A 14,532-nucleotide genomic window follows, 5' to 3' on the forward strand; every position below is an offset into this window, starting at 1 on the left:
TGCCCAACCCGAAATCTTTCCCTTTTAAATTCTTAACTTATCTAAAAGATAAAGTTTTGTTTCAAATAATGACAACAATATATTGCACAATCATAGCTTGCAGACACGTAAGTGAAATAAATTACAAGAATGTCAGAACAATAGCAGGGAGGAGTTGGAAATATCCTAGTACAAAGTACCTGTACTGACCATGCAAAGGGGTAGTGTTATTTAAAAGCTGACCTGCATTAGTTGTAAGTGCACATTGCAAATTCAATTGCAAATGTTAAAAAGAAAAGTAAAAAGTAAAGAAGAAATAGAATGTATATGCTAAGAAAGAAGAGAAGCTGAAATCACATAAAATGCTCAATCAGAATCACAGAAGGGGCCTGGTGTGGTGGCTCATGCCTGTAATCCCAGCACTTTGGAAGGCAACATAGTGAGACCCATATCTATCCCTCCCCACCCCTGAAACAAAAAGCAGAAGAGTGGAAGATAAAAACATGAACAAAGAAGGGCATCAAAGAGAAAACAGCAATAAATAAATTAAGTATTGATCTAACTATATCAATAATCACTTTAAATAGCCTCAATATACCAATTAAAGAAAGAAATTGTCAGACTGAGCTTAGTGGCTCATAGCTATAATCCTAGCACTCTGGGAGGCTGAGGTGAGAGGATCATTTGAGGTTAAGAGTTCTCCACCAGAGATGTCTTCTGCGCGTTGGTGCGGCGGCATGAGGGCCGCGGTGTCTGCCAGCCTGGGGTTGAGCGAGGAACCTGTGGGCTCCCGGAGCGGCCGCCTCCTCCGCCCGCCAAGCCCTGCTCCGGCGATGCCAGGGGCCCGGCTGTTGCGGCTCCCAGGGAGCTGGGCCGGGCAGGCCGCGAGCTCCGAGCGCGCCGGCTGAACGGAGGCGCTGCGGGCCGCCGTGGCCGAGCTGCGCGCCGGCGCCGTGTTGGCGGTCCCCACCGATACGCTGTACGGCCTGGCCTGCTCGGCGAGTTGCTCGGCGGCACTGCGCGATGTGTACCTCCTCAAGGGCCGCAGCGAGGCCAAGCCGCTGGCGGTATGCCTGGGCCGCGTGGCCGACGTCTACAGGTACTGCCATGTAAGAGTACCAGAGGAGCTCCTGAAAGACTTGTTGCCAGGACCAGTGACTCTGGTGATGGAACGCACAGAGGCTCTCAACAAGGACCTGAACCCCTTTACTCCTCTTGTAGGCATCCGAATTCCTGACCATGCCTTTATGCAAGATTTGTCCCAAATGTTTGGGAAACCTCTTGCTCTCACTAGTGCCAACCTCAGCTCCCAGGCCAGTTCTCTGATCGTTGAGGAGTTCCAACACCTCTGGCCTCATTTGTCCTTGGTCATTGATGGAGGACCAATTGGGGATAGCCAGAGCCCTGAGTGTCGCCTTGGCTCAACTGTGGTTGATTTATCTGTGCCTGGAAAGTTTGGCATTATTCGTCCTGGCTGTGCCCTAGAAAGAACTACAGCCATCCTCCAACAGAAGTACAGGCTGCTTCCCTCACATGAGTCCTGCTTGTAAAACTCAGAAGGAGGGAAGGCCCAAGGACTGGTGCTCGATACTATGTGTCTGTACACTAGTGGTTGGCAAGGCCTCATTTGCAGAGGCCGCTGGAGCTACATCACTAGCCTGACCCCTTAGGCAAAATAGACCAAGGCCCAGAAAGTGCTGTTTTAGCTTGGCACTTGGGGGAAAGGTTGTACTTATTATTTATAGTTTAATCTGTCAGCCAAAAGCTGAATAAAGAGGTTAAGAACATTCCTAGGTGGCCTTATTCTAATTGAACAGTAATGTAAGTAAGAAATTTGGAATCTTGTGCGAGCCTCCTCTCTGGTGGCATTCAAGGTTCAAACCAGGTAGAAGTGCTAGTGCTGTTTCAAACTCTCAGGTAACCAAGGACATGGATTGGGCTTCCAAAGTTGGAACCAGGTTAGGATAAAGAGTATGGAGCCATAGACCAAGCACGGTTTCCTCTGAACCAGCAGAGCTAGTGGAGCCCTATGTTGTGATTGCCTGGCTGGGAACACTCATTCGGTCTAACAGCGGGAGTTCTGCTCAGATGGCAGGGAGGAGAGGTGTGGGGAGAATCCAGATGAAGAGAGTATTAGAAAGAAATCTCTATTATCCTTTTCAACCAGTGACCTTCTTATTTATTCAGAAAACAGGTTATAATTATATCTCATAACCCTATAAAACCTTTATTTAAATCCAGTGTTGGCAGCTTTTTGTCTTTATTTATATGTATACCAAGTGTTAAATGTGATTATTGTTGGGCATTTGAACTTTATTTTTCTTTAATATAAAAAATGCTGCTATTAAAGAAAAAAAAAAAAAAGAGTTCTCCACCAGTTTGAGCAAGAGAGAGACTCCGTCTCTACTAAAAATAGAAAAATTAGCCAGGCACAGGGGCACTCCCTCCTACTCCCAGCTACCTAGAAGGCTGAGGTAGGAGGACTGCTTGAGTCCAGAAATCTGAACTTGCTGTGAGTGAGGCTGAGGCCATGACACTCTAGCCCAAGCAATAGAAAGAAACTGTCTCAAAAAAAGAAAAAAAAAAAAAAAAATGGGCAGCGCCTGGGGCTCAAAGTAGTGGGACGCTGGCCCCATATGCTGGAGGTGGTGGATTCAAACCCAGCCCCAGCCAAAAACTGCAAAAAAAAAAAAAAAGAAAGAAAGAAAAATATTGACATTTACAGAATATGTAACTTAATAAGAAGAGTTTCTTCTTGAGCTCACATAGAACATTCACCAAGATAGACCATAAAACGTATATTAACAAATTAAAAAATAGAAATCATACAAAGTATACTCTCAGATCACAAAGGGATTAAACCAGAACTCTATAACAAAAATATAGAAAATAATAAAATACTTGGGGATGAGGCAACACACTTTTAAATAACACATAGGTCAAAGAAGTCGTCTCAGGAGAAATGGAAAATTATTTTGAGCTAAATTTAAATAAAAATATAGCTTATTAAAATTTGTTTGATACAGCAAAAGCAGTGCTTAGAGAGAGAACTATAGCATTGAATGCATATATTAGAAAAGAAGAAAGATCTAAAATCAATAATCTAAGCTTCCACTTTAGGAACTAGAAAGAAGGGGAAATTAAATCCTCAGTAAACAAAAGAAAAGAAACACCAAAAATTAAAGCAAAAGGCTGGACAAGGTGGCTTCACACCAGTAATCCTACACTCTGGGAGGCCAAGGCAGGCAGATCGCTTGAGTTCAGCTGTTTGAGACCAGCCTGAGCAACAGTGAAACCCTGTTTCTACTAAAATAGCCGGGCATTGTGGCTGCACCTATAGTCCCAGCTACTTGGGAGGCTGAGGCAAGAGGATCCCTTGAGCCCAAGAGTTTGAAGTTATGATGAGACAGCACTTTAATCAGAGCAACAGAGTGAGACTATGTCTCCCCCCCAAAAAAATTAGAGCAAAATTCAATAAAACTAAAAATGGGAAAACAATGGAGAAAATTGCAAAACCAAAGCATGATTGTTTGAAAAGATAAATAATATTGATAAAACTCTAGCCACGCTAACCAAGGTGAGAAGACACAAATTACTAATTATACTATCCCACATCAAGACTTAACTATAAAGTTACAGTGATTAAGACAGTGTGATATTGGTGAAAGACAATAAATAAATAAGGCCAGGCATAGTGGCTCATGCCTAGCACTCTGGGAGGCTGAGGTGGGTGGATTGCCTGAGCAGCTAAGTTCAAGATCACCCTGAGCAAAAGCGAGACCTGGTCTCTACTAAAAATAGAAAAACTGAGGCAGGAGGATTGCTTGAGCCTGAGTTGGAGGTTGCTGTGAGCTATGATTCCATGGCATTCTACCCAGGGCAACAGCTTGAGATGCTGTCTCAAATATATAAATAAACAAATAAGAATGAATGAATGAATAAATAAATAAATGGATCAAAATAAAGAGCCCAGAAATAGACCCACAGGAATAGAGCCAATTCACCTTGACAAAAGAGAAAAGAAAACACAATGGAGAAAGGATAATTTTTTCAACAAATGGTGCTGGAGCAATCGAACATTTACCTCTCTATATATATATGTAGAGAGAGAGATACACACACATACAGAAATTACACCTTTCACAAAGATTAAGTCCAAGTAGATTATAGACCTAAATGTAATACACAAAACTATAGGAGAAAATCCAAGTGATCCTGGATTTGGCAATAATTTTTTTCGATACACCCCCAAAAACGTGCACGATCCATAAAAGAAAAAAATTGATAAACCTACACACAAAGTCTTATTCATAATTGCCAAAACTCAGAAGCAATCTAAATGTCTTTCAGTAGGTGAATGTATAAACTAATCGTGGAACATGCATACGGTGGTATATTACTGAGTGATAAAATGAGACCCAAGAATATATAACACAGAGCAAACCCTCATATAAACTATGGGCTTTGCTTAATAATGCTGTATCAAAACTGGCTCATCAGTTGTAGCAAATACACCATACCAATGCAAGATGCTAATACATTACAGGAGGTGAAGAAAGATGGTCATATATGGAAACTGCAATTTCTGCAAAATTTTTCTTTAAACCTAAGACTGCTCTTAAAAATAATGAATTTTTTTTATTCATTATTTTTGGTCAGGAGCAGTGGCTAGCACTTTGGGAGGCCAAGGCAGTTGGATCCCTTGAGATCAGGAGTTCCAGACCAGCCTAAGCAAGAGGCAGACCCCTCTCTACTAAAAATAGAAAACCTAGCCAGGCACTGTGGCAGTGCCTGGAGTCCCAGCTACTCCAGAGGCTGAGGCAAGAGGATTGCTCAAGCCTAAGAGCTTCAAGTTTCTGTGAGGTGTGAGGCCACCACGTTCTACTAAGGGCAACAAAGTGAGACTCTGTCTCCAAAAAAAGGAAAAATAAAATCTATTTTTAACAAACAAACTGATCAGTGAGAAGCTTTGAGGTAACTCTCAAGAAGTTTTTCTAAAGATTGAAGGAGCTCATTTGATTGGTTTATAAGTGCTTATATAAATTAAAGATTCAAAAATATTCCCAGAAATTAAGCAAAATTTGGCAAGTGGACTGATTTATTTTGTTTGGTTTAATAAAAAAAGCCATGTCTTTTTTTTTTTTTTTTTTAACTCGGTCACCCTTGGTAGAGTGCTGTGGCATACCAGCTCACAGCAATCTCAAACTCTTAGGCTTAAATAATTCTCTTGCCTCAGCCTCCCAAGTAGCTGGGACTACAGGAGCCTGCCACAACACCCAGCTATTTTTTGGTTGTAGTTGTTATTGTTGTTTGGCAGACCTGGGCTAGGTTTGAACCCACCAGCTCCCGTGTATGTGGCTGGTGCCCTAGCCACTGAGCTACAGGCACCGAGCCCAGCTATGACTTCTTTGGATTATCAACTTACATTCTACTTGAATATGTTATTCCTAGACTTATATGTATGTGATCAAATATGTTAGCATTACTTCTATTTAGTGTTGAAGGTTATGAAATCCCTAAATTTGTGCTTAATTGACTCATTACTCCAAACATTTTTTCTCAATAGTAATTATGTTTTGTAATATGCCAGCTGGGAGATGAATTTTTAAGATTTTTAGGTATCCTAAAACTTTAGCCTGATACTAAATTGAGTTAATGGATATTCATTGCATGCTTAGATAATTCTAAGTAAGGTAGAATGCTGAAACATTGATTACGAAAAATAATTCAAAGTTTACGTACTTTTGCTTCTTATTTATTTTTTTTAATTTTTATTTATTTATTTATTTTTGAGAAAGAGTCTCACTTTATTGCCCTGGTAGAGTGCTATGGCATCATAGCTCACAGCAAACTCAGACTCCTGAACTCAAGCGATTCTCTAGCTTCAGCCTCCTGAGGAACTGGGACTACAAGTGCCTATCACATGCCGGGCTATTTTTAGAAGCGGGATCTCCCTCTAGCTCAAGCTGGTTTCCAACTCCTGACCTCAGGTGATCTGCCTGCCTTGGCCTCCCAGAGTGCTAGGATTACAGGTGTGAGCCACTGCGCCCAGCCCCTTTTTATTTTATTTTTTTATATCCTTCAGAGAATTTAGATCTTTGGGTCTATTAATGAATGTGTTAATTTCTGCCTCTTTGAGAAGTTGCATACAGGGTGTATGTGTTGGGGGGCCTAATGCAGCCACTCATGAACCCTTCCCCTTCCTCCTTATTTTCTCTAAGTCAAAGACACAGAAGGATCTGGGTAGCCTCCCCACCCCACCAAATTCTTGGCCAAAGAACCCTAACTCCTACCCCCCAAAGTTATGGAATTTGCCCACCCACTACTGCCAGTATGAAAAAGGAATCTCTAAATGCCCCTGGGCTCAGACACCACCTTTGCACTGACCAGGCTGTCACCCTTCCCTTTCAATAAACCTGGTCTGAGCATCTTTGCTACTGTCTAGTCTCTGGGCTCCACAGCTTACACTTTTCAGTATGTGTTTTGTAGAAAGTTGTGTTATACATATTCATGAGCCCTGCTCATCTAAAATGTTGATGTATACGGCCAGGCCATGTGGCTCACACCTGTAATCCTAGCACTCTGGGAGGCCGAGAAGGGTGGATCGCCTGAACAAGAGCGAGGCTCCATCTCTAAAAAAATAGCTGAGTGTTGTGGCAGGCACCTGTAGTCCCAGCTACTTGGGAGGCTGAGGTCAGGGGATCACTTGAACCAAAGAGTTTGATATTACTGTGAGTTATGACGCCACAGCACTCTACTGAGGGTGACAAAGTGAGACTCTGTCTCCAAAAAAAAAAAATGCTGATGTGTGATGACAATTAGCTGCCTTCCCAGTTTATTCCGTGAAATAGAAGTATAGAAGTTCCTTTGGGTCTACAGCCATACCACCCTGCATGTGCCAGACCTCATCTGATCCTGGGAGCTAAGCAGGGTTGGGCCTGGTTGGTACTTGGATGGGAGACTGCCTGGGAATACCAGGTGCTGTAGGCCCTTTGCCTCTTCTTGGCTCAGCGCCTATAGCTCAAGTGGCTAGGGCGACAGCCACATACACTGGAGCTCATGGGTTTGAATCCAGCCTGCCCGCCAAACAACAATAACAACTATAACCAAAAAATAGCTGGGCATTGTGGTGGGAGCCTGTAGTCCCAGCTCCTTGGGAGGCTGAGGCAAGAGAATCACTTAAGCCCATGAGTTTGAGGTTGCTGTGAGCTGTGATGCCATGGCACTCTAACCTGGGTGACAACTTGAGACTCTGTCTCAAAAAAACAGAAAAAAAGTTCCTTTGGTTGGGAGTTACAATTAAATGAACTTCTATTGTGATCAACCTTGATAGAGGGGTACAACTTTGTATGGAAAGTAATGAACCGGAAAAAAGGAAAAGAATAGTTTTGTCCTAAAGTGAAATGACTGGTTATTCTAGCAAAGAGAACCATGAAGGACAAAGCCCGAATGAATATGGAAAATAGCTGAAGGTTCAAATAAGGAAATTTTATTGGCCTTGGATTATAAAGGTGCAAATAATGAGTTGGAAAAGCTACTAAATATGTTAAAGTCTTAGTAAAGTTTGCACAATTTTCATAGGAGATTTGTTTTTGCTTCTGTTTATTGTTGTTTACTGATATGCCTATAATATACATGTGAAGGATTAATTATTTTTCCAGTGTTATCTGCCTAAATAACAAAGATTTTGTCTTCCCACAATAATTTTCTGTATTTTGTGTTGGTTTTATTGTGACATTGATTATTTAAGAAAATAAAGCTTCTTCACTTTAAAAAAAGCTAAGGTTCTTGGTAGGTAATCACATTACCTTTTATGCATGTTTTTAAATGTTTCGTTGCCATTTTTAAATAAGTAGCCAAATATTGTTTCTAGGTGTTCAAATCTCCTGACATCTTTTTTTTTTTTTGAGACAGAGTTTCACTATGTCACTCTTTGTAGAGTGCTGAGGTGTCACAGCTCATAGCAACCTCCAACTCTTGGGCTTAAGCAATTCTCTTGCCTCAGCCTCCCTAGTAGCTGGGACTACAGGCACCCACCACAACACCCAGCTATTTTTTTTTTTTTGTAGTTGCCATTGTTGTTTAGCAGGCTCAGGTCGGGTTCGAATCCACCAGCCCTGGTGTACATGGCCTGTGCCCTAACCACTGAGATATGACTGCCCAACCTTTGTTTTTTGATTTTTTTTTTTTTTTTATTTCTAAGATTGACTCCTGGGCAGGCTGTGGTGGCTCAGGTCTGTAATCCTAGCACTCTGGGAGGCCCAGGCAGGTGGATTGCTTGTGCTCAGGAGTTCAAGACCAGCCTGAGCAAGAGCAAGACTCCATCTCTAAAAAATAGCCAGGCATTGTGGTGGGCACTTGGAGTCCTAGCTACTCAGGAGGCTGAGGCAAGAGGATCACTTGAGCCCAAGAGTTTGAGGTTGCTATCCGCTATGACACCATGGTATTCTACTGAGGGTGACAAAGTGAGACTCTGTCTCAAAAAAAAAAAAAAAATCCATGTCTTTTAGACTCAGTTGCTAAGTGCTGAGTTTACTTCAGGGACTGATGAGATAACCGGAGTAAGTACATTGAAAAGTACTGTGTGAGGCTCGGCCCCTGTAGCACAGTGGTTATAGCGCCAGCCACATATACTGAGGCTGGAGGGTTGGAACCTTGCCTGGGCCAGCTAAACAACTATGACCAAAAAAAAAAAAAAAAAAAAGAAGAAAAGAAATGTATCATGTGAGAAACAGAAATAATATCCCAACCCACCCCCCCGCCCCAACCAGCAGCCTGAATGGACCCTCTCTTGGCTGAGGGAACCCAAAAGACTTAGAAACAGAAACCCTTATTATGCCCCACCCCCACTAACCACTGTTATTAGTCTTTCTTCCTAAGGGTTAAACAGAAGTCAACCCTTTAGAAAGACTTGCTCCGTTGCTGTTGTCAACCAGTGCCTAATGCTATACCTCCCTTTTTGAGATTTTGACACAGGAGCTGACCAACATTCCTGTAGACCGCTGACCACAGGGCAGTTTGCCTTTGATGTCAGAGGGATGAAAACTCTACCCTCAGTTCAGGCTAACACTGCCATTTTTTGTACTTGCAACCTATGGAGGAGCATGCAGCTCAATTGGGTATGCGTGTTTCTCCTTTCATAAACATTCTCCTCCTGTATTGTATTAAATATGAATATTCAGCCAAGCTGCTCAGCATAAATTCCTATTTCCTTTACCTTTCCCTGAAACTCTTTGTCCTTTGCTTGTCTGCCTGAGGCTGCACTTGTGAGCCTGCAGGCTACAACCCTTTGTGAGAACTAAAGCTCTCTCTTCCAATTGTATGAACCTCATCATTCTTCAGGTGGCAAGTGCTTGAAGTGCACCCGCTCTTGCCCCAATTTCTTTCTTCTCTTCCTCTTCACTCCCTATGGAAAAGGGGATTTGGTAAGACAATGTAAGGAAAGACTATTTTAGAGTAATGTAACTCATCAAGGTAGGAGGATGGTTAGTATTAGCCTGTGAAAGATGAGTTTGTCCTGTAAATGCCCCAGGCTCTGGCAGAGGGATGAAGCAAAACAAATGCCAGCAGATCTGGGACCCCTAGGAGAGCTCTAGGGCTGAGCCAAGCTCTCAGAATTGGCAGAGAAGCAGAAATCAAGGCAAGGGACCAAGGAAAAGGTCTCTTGGGCCCCCCATATAAAGACCAGCTCATATTGCTTGAAAGGACTGGGTAAGAAAGCCAGAGGATGTTTGCATTCTCTTCTGGACTCTCTGTGTGTCCTCAAACAGCTAATCAATTGCTTTTAGTGTGGTAACAAAGTATGCCAAGCAATCTTCCAAGCCTCGTAGCTATAACCGGGGGATTACAATTTTTTTCCAAGTTGTAATTCCTAAAGTAATCTCATTCTTGAAATGAACAAAATTCACGTGCAATGTGGAAAACAAGTTAGAATTTGCCCTTCAATTTTCCCTAAACCTCTTATACACAGAAAACAAGCTGCTTTTTTCCCTTTTCACAGTCAGTTTTCAATGGATGCCACGTGATGCATAATTTAGGAGTTGGAAGGGCAGCTGTCTTGCTAGGAAGACCTTGGAGCCCCGCACACACTTCTGTAAACATCACGGGCCTCCCTGTGCATGTGCCCCTGACTCGGGGATTTGTGGAGCAACAGACAGGCTGAGGATAAGCAGGTGGCTCAGCCTCCACTCAAGAGAGCTGGACAGTTCAGGGCGATTAACAAGTGGCGCAGAAGGAGGGCGCACACGCTTGCTTCCTTCTAACAAATGCAGTAGTAAACTTAAGTATTTTGAGAAAAGAAGTCTGTGTTCTCAGACTTTTTTTTCTCCTTGTAGAGTATGAACTAAAGGAATAGGATATCAGGTCCCCTCAGAAGTGACTGTAGAAATTTAAGATGGAAATCTTTAGGTAATTTCAGTTAATTTAATGGATTACCAATATTTCACCTCACTGCATCCCTTGACTGTTTGGATTCCTGAAGTGAAAATTCTGACCTATTTGCACAGCAGGGAGGGGGAGTACTTTAGTAGGAAAGGTTTATATTTTAGGCAAATAACCTTCCATTTTGGTCCTACCCAAGGAATGTTTGCCACAGGTGACTCTCACAAGGCCCAGCCCCTTCAGCTGAGAGGGAAGGAAGCCAGCTTGGGTGTGGAGGGGATGGCACCTGGATGACACAGGGAGAAAGGGATGGGGGGGGCAGCCTTGAGCATCTTACATGCACCTGTCATCAAAGGAGTCCCCACCCACCCACTCCCCCCACCACCACCCCTGAGGAAGGGGCTTCTCATCTGGCCACCTCAGGGCACAGCGAGTTCTCATGTCTTTGTGGGGAGGTGAGAGTGGGTGGGGAAGACAGATGGGGGAGGAGAGCTGTTGAGAGCCCAGAGGTGCATGCTTAGTCACCCCCTGCTCAGCTCCTGGCCACCTCTTGCTCCTGCGTCTCTCCCCTTGTGTGGAGCTGCCTTGTTGAGGACTCAGAGCTGGACCATTGGAGGGCAGTGGGTTAGGGTTAGGGATGACAGGGGGCAGATGACGTGGACCCTGCCCCCCTGCTAAGCCCTTCTATTCCTCTACTTATGGCTCTCAGAATAGTGGGAGATCTCTTCTAACCCCCAGAGCATCATTGCCTCTGAGATTCTGCTTCCTCACCTACAGGCAGGTGCAGGGCCCAGCCCTGCCTGGGATGTGACAAGGAGACAATGGCATCATATTATGACGTTTTGTGATAGGAAGTAGGGCCCTTAGCCTGTAGGTGTGGCTTCTGCCCCATCTTCTGAGCCCTCAGTGGCAGCCAAGGGTTTTCTTTTCTCCCACGGCCTCCTCTAATTCTCAGTTTCTCCTGGAGCAGGTCAGCTCCCTCACTGGCTCACAGAAGAGCTGAGGTCACATTCCTGAGTATGAGGAACTTCACTGCTTCCCAAGGCTTACCTCAAAATGGCACCAACTCTGGGGTCCCCCCTCCAGGGGCTGAGCAGCAGATCCTCTCTGTGTGGCACTCCCCCCCCACCCCGTGACAGCCCCTGTTTCCCACAAAGGCTCCATGCAGGGTGTTGAATGAGAGGGAGTGGGAAGGGAGAGGGCCTGGCTGCAGAGTCCCGGCAGAGGTGAGCCGGGCACCACAGGTGACTGGCCGCCCATCTCACCTGTGCGTGGAGAGCCACTCTTTGCCCGTCCTCTGGCTCCACCTCGGGCTGGAAGACAGGAACCAGGACAAATGGCTGACCTCTGGAGAGTCGCCCTGCGCAGAGGCGGCATGGCCTCACGGTTCATCCCTGCACCACTCCAGATTACCATGGGAACTCTCAGCTGGTTGTGGCTGTCTCAGTTGATTGTGGAACTCGGCTCCAATTATTTTACTGGGCAAACTTCAGAGTCCCCAGCCCGTGACATTTCTCTGACACCCTGAGTCTTGAGGTCAGGACATCCCTCCACCCCTCTGCCATAGACAGACAGGCAGACAAATCTGCTGAGGGGACTGCTAGGGAAAAGTGACTCTACCAAGTTACAGGAGGCTAGAAGACCATGGCAGGTTCTGAGGAGCAAGGAGCTGCTGCCTGATGTGGCCTCCGGGCTCCCGTTAACACCAGCACTGCAGCTGTAACTGTGCACTGCTCGGTGGCTTTGAAAGCCTCCAGTAGCCCTGAAAGGTAGTGACTACCACCTTCATCTCATGCATGAGGTGGGAGAGGCTGAGCATCCAGTCCGAGGTCCTGCAACCCAGATCCTCCCTGTGCCACTCGAGACCACATCCCAGGATCCCCATGAGTGGGCCCCACAGAGATAAGGACATGGACTCACCTTCTTCTTCCAGGCCCTTTGACTGGCGTCTCATGGTCAGCAGGGCTCTTGGTCCCTGCACAGGCTCATGCAGCTTGCTTGCCTAGGCATGCCTCCAGCCTGGAGTGCTCTCCTGCACTAATGGTGCTGGCCTCCCCGCCTGGGCCACCCTGGCACCAGAGCTCCTTGGGTTGCTTGGAATTGGATGTGGAGGTGGGTGAAGTTTGGGAGAGAGACAGGGAAGGGGACAGTGGGTTCCCAGCCCATCAATCCGGCCACACACTCCTCTGGTCGGGTTTCCCTGCACACAGGCGGCATGGCCTCACATTTCAGGCATCACTTATACATGAGGGGCCCTGGAAGGGCCAACAGCTGCTGGCTCATGTCCCAGCAATGGTGCAATGATGCCACTTGCACTCTAGCCCGGGAGGTGTGAGGAGCAACCCAGGGCTCTTTCCCACTGTCTTGAGTCCCTGATTGGGACAAAGCATCAGAGAAATTCTAGGATGTTTTTGAAGCTATCACTTGGGCTTCTGTTCAAAATGCAGATTCCCAGGACTAACATTGGGCATTAGAATTGGTCAGTCTGGTCCTGGTCCCCAAATCTGCACTCAAGATGCTGATTCAGGAGTCCTGGGCCTACATGATGCATGCTCCTGCTTGGACCACCCGCACCCCCCACCCCCAGCCTCCCATCAGCTCTTCCTACCATTACCTGGTTTCAGAAATAATAAAATAATTATTATTAGTTTTTTGAGACAGAGTCTCACTTTGTCCCTCTTGGTACAGTGCCATGGCTTTATGACTCACAGCAACCTCAAAGTCTTGGGCTCAAGCGACCCTCTTGCCTCAGCCTCCTGAGTAGCTGGGACTCCAGGCACCCATCACAATGCCTGGCTAGGTTTTCTACTTTTAGTTGAGAAAGGGTCTCACTCTTTCTTAGGCTGGTCTCAAACTCTTGAGTTCAAGCAATCCACCTGCTTCAGCCTCAGTATGCTAGGATTACAGGCGTGAACCACTGCACTCAGCTTTTTGCTATTTTTGAGACAGAGTCTTGCTTTGTCACCTAGGCTGGAATGCAGTGGCATCCTCATAGCTCACTGTAACCTTGAACATCCAGGCTCAAGTGATCCTCTCATTTCAGCCTCATGAGTAGCTGGGACTACAGGCTTGTGCTACGTTGCCCAGCTAATGTTTAATTTTTTTTGTCTTTTTTTCTCCCTTGATTGCAGCCTGGGGAAAATATTTTGTCTATATTGCACAGACTGGTCTTGAACTCCTGGTCTCAAGTGATCTTCCCATCTCAGCATCCCAGAGTGCTGGGATTACAGGTGCAAGTGACCATGCCCAGTCACAACTTTGAAATTCTAATAGTTATAGACCTTTCCCTAGATCTTATTATTTAATAGTTAGGAAGCATATGTGTCATTATATGACAGATGTTTACAATGATTTTGATACTTATTTCAGGATCACTCGTGTCCCTTGTAATCCTAGTATTTTATTTGATGGATTTAAAGTCTATGCTCAGAGAAGGGGTCTGTGGACCTCACCAGGATGCTAAAGGATTTTGTGACATAAACAGGATTAAAAACCTGCCCCAGGGCAGGTGTCAAGGCCAGACCTAGGCTGTGAATTTTGCCCAGGAACCTCCTCACATCTTGTTTCTCTGAGGTCAGGGAGTAGGAGGGCCTGCCACCTACAACCTTTATGAAGAGGGAGGCAAAGAAACGACCACATGTCGTAGCATCTGAAATACACACATGACAGTTCAGTCCATGGCCCTGAATAGAGTGCTGTGGCATCGTCATAGCTCAGCAACCTCAAACTCTTGGGCTTGAGCAATCCTCTTGCCTTAGCCTCCCAAGTAACTGGGACTACAGATGTGTATAGGCCATGCCCAGCTAGTTTTCTTTTCTTTTCTCCTTCCTTCCTTCCTTCCTTCCTTCCTTCCTTCCTTCCTTCCTTCCTTCCTTCCTTCCTTCCTTCCTTCCTTCCTTCCTTCCTTCCTTCCTTCCTTCCTTCCTTCCTTCCTTCCTTCCTTCCTTCCTTCCTTCCTTCCTTCCTTCCTTCCTTCCTTCCTTCCTTCCTTCCTTCCTTCCTTCCTTCCTTCCTTCCTTCCTTCCTTCCTTCCTTCCTTCCTTCCTTCCTTCCTTTCTTTCTCTCTCTTTCTCTCTCTCTCTCTCTCTCTCTTTCTTTCTTTCTTTCTTTCTTTTACAGATGGCATCTTGCTCTTCAGGTTGGCCTTGAACTCCTGAGCTCAAGTAATCCATT

At 45.2% G+C, this 14,532-nt stretch overlaps 2 protein-coding genes and 1 pseudogene across 2 annotated transcripts in view; 2 read left to right on the forward strand and 1 right to left on the reverse strand.

Annotated features, from left to right (window-relative positions):
* TMC2 (transmembrane channel like 2) overlaps positions 1–9,311 on the reverse strand; it is a 112,011-nt gene extending 102,700 nt beyond the window's left edge. The window contains exon 1 of the mRNA XM_053573739.1: positions 9,197–9,311. Within this exon, the coding sequence (XP_053429714.1) occupies positions 9,197–9,311 (115 nt within the window). The remainder of the gene's footprint in view (positions 1–9,196) is intronic.
* LOC128573684 (threonylcarbamoyl-AMP synthase-like) lies at positions 678–2,324 on the forward strand. Its single transcript, XM_053574043.1, is given in 1 exon segment — positions 678–2,324. A coding segment is annotated over 1 exon segment (840 nt). The 5' UTR covers positions 678–689; the 3' UTR covers positions 1,530–2,324.
* On the forward strand, positions 6,851–6,969 carry LOC128574280 (uncharacterized; annotated as a pseudogene).
* Positions 9,312–14,532: the final 5,221 nt, after the last annotated feature.

The sequence above is a fragment of the Nycticebus coucang genome, chromosome 21, assembly GCF_027406575.1.
Source record: "Nycticebus coucang isolate mNycCou1 chromosome 21, mNycCou1.pri, whole genome shotgun sequence".
NCBI classification, from domain to species: Eukaryota; Metazoa; Chordata; class Mammalia; order Primates; family Lorisidae; genus Nycticebus; species Nycticebus coucang.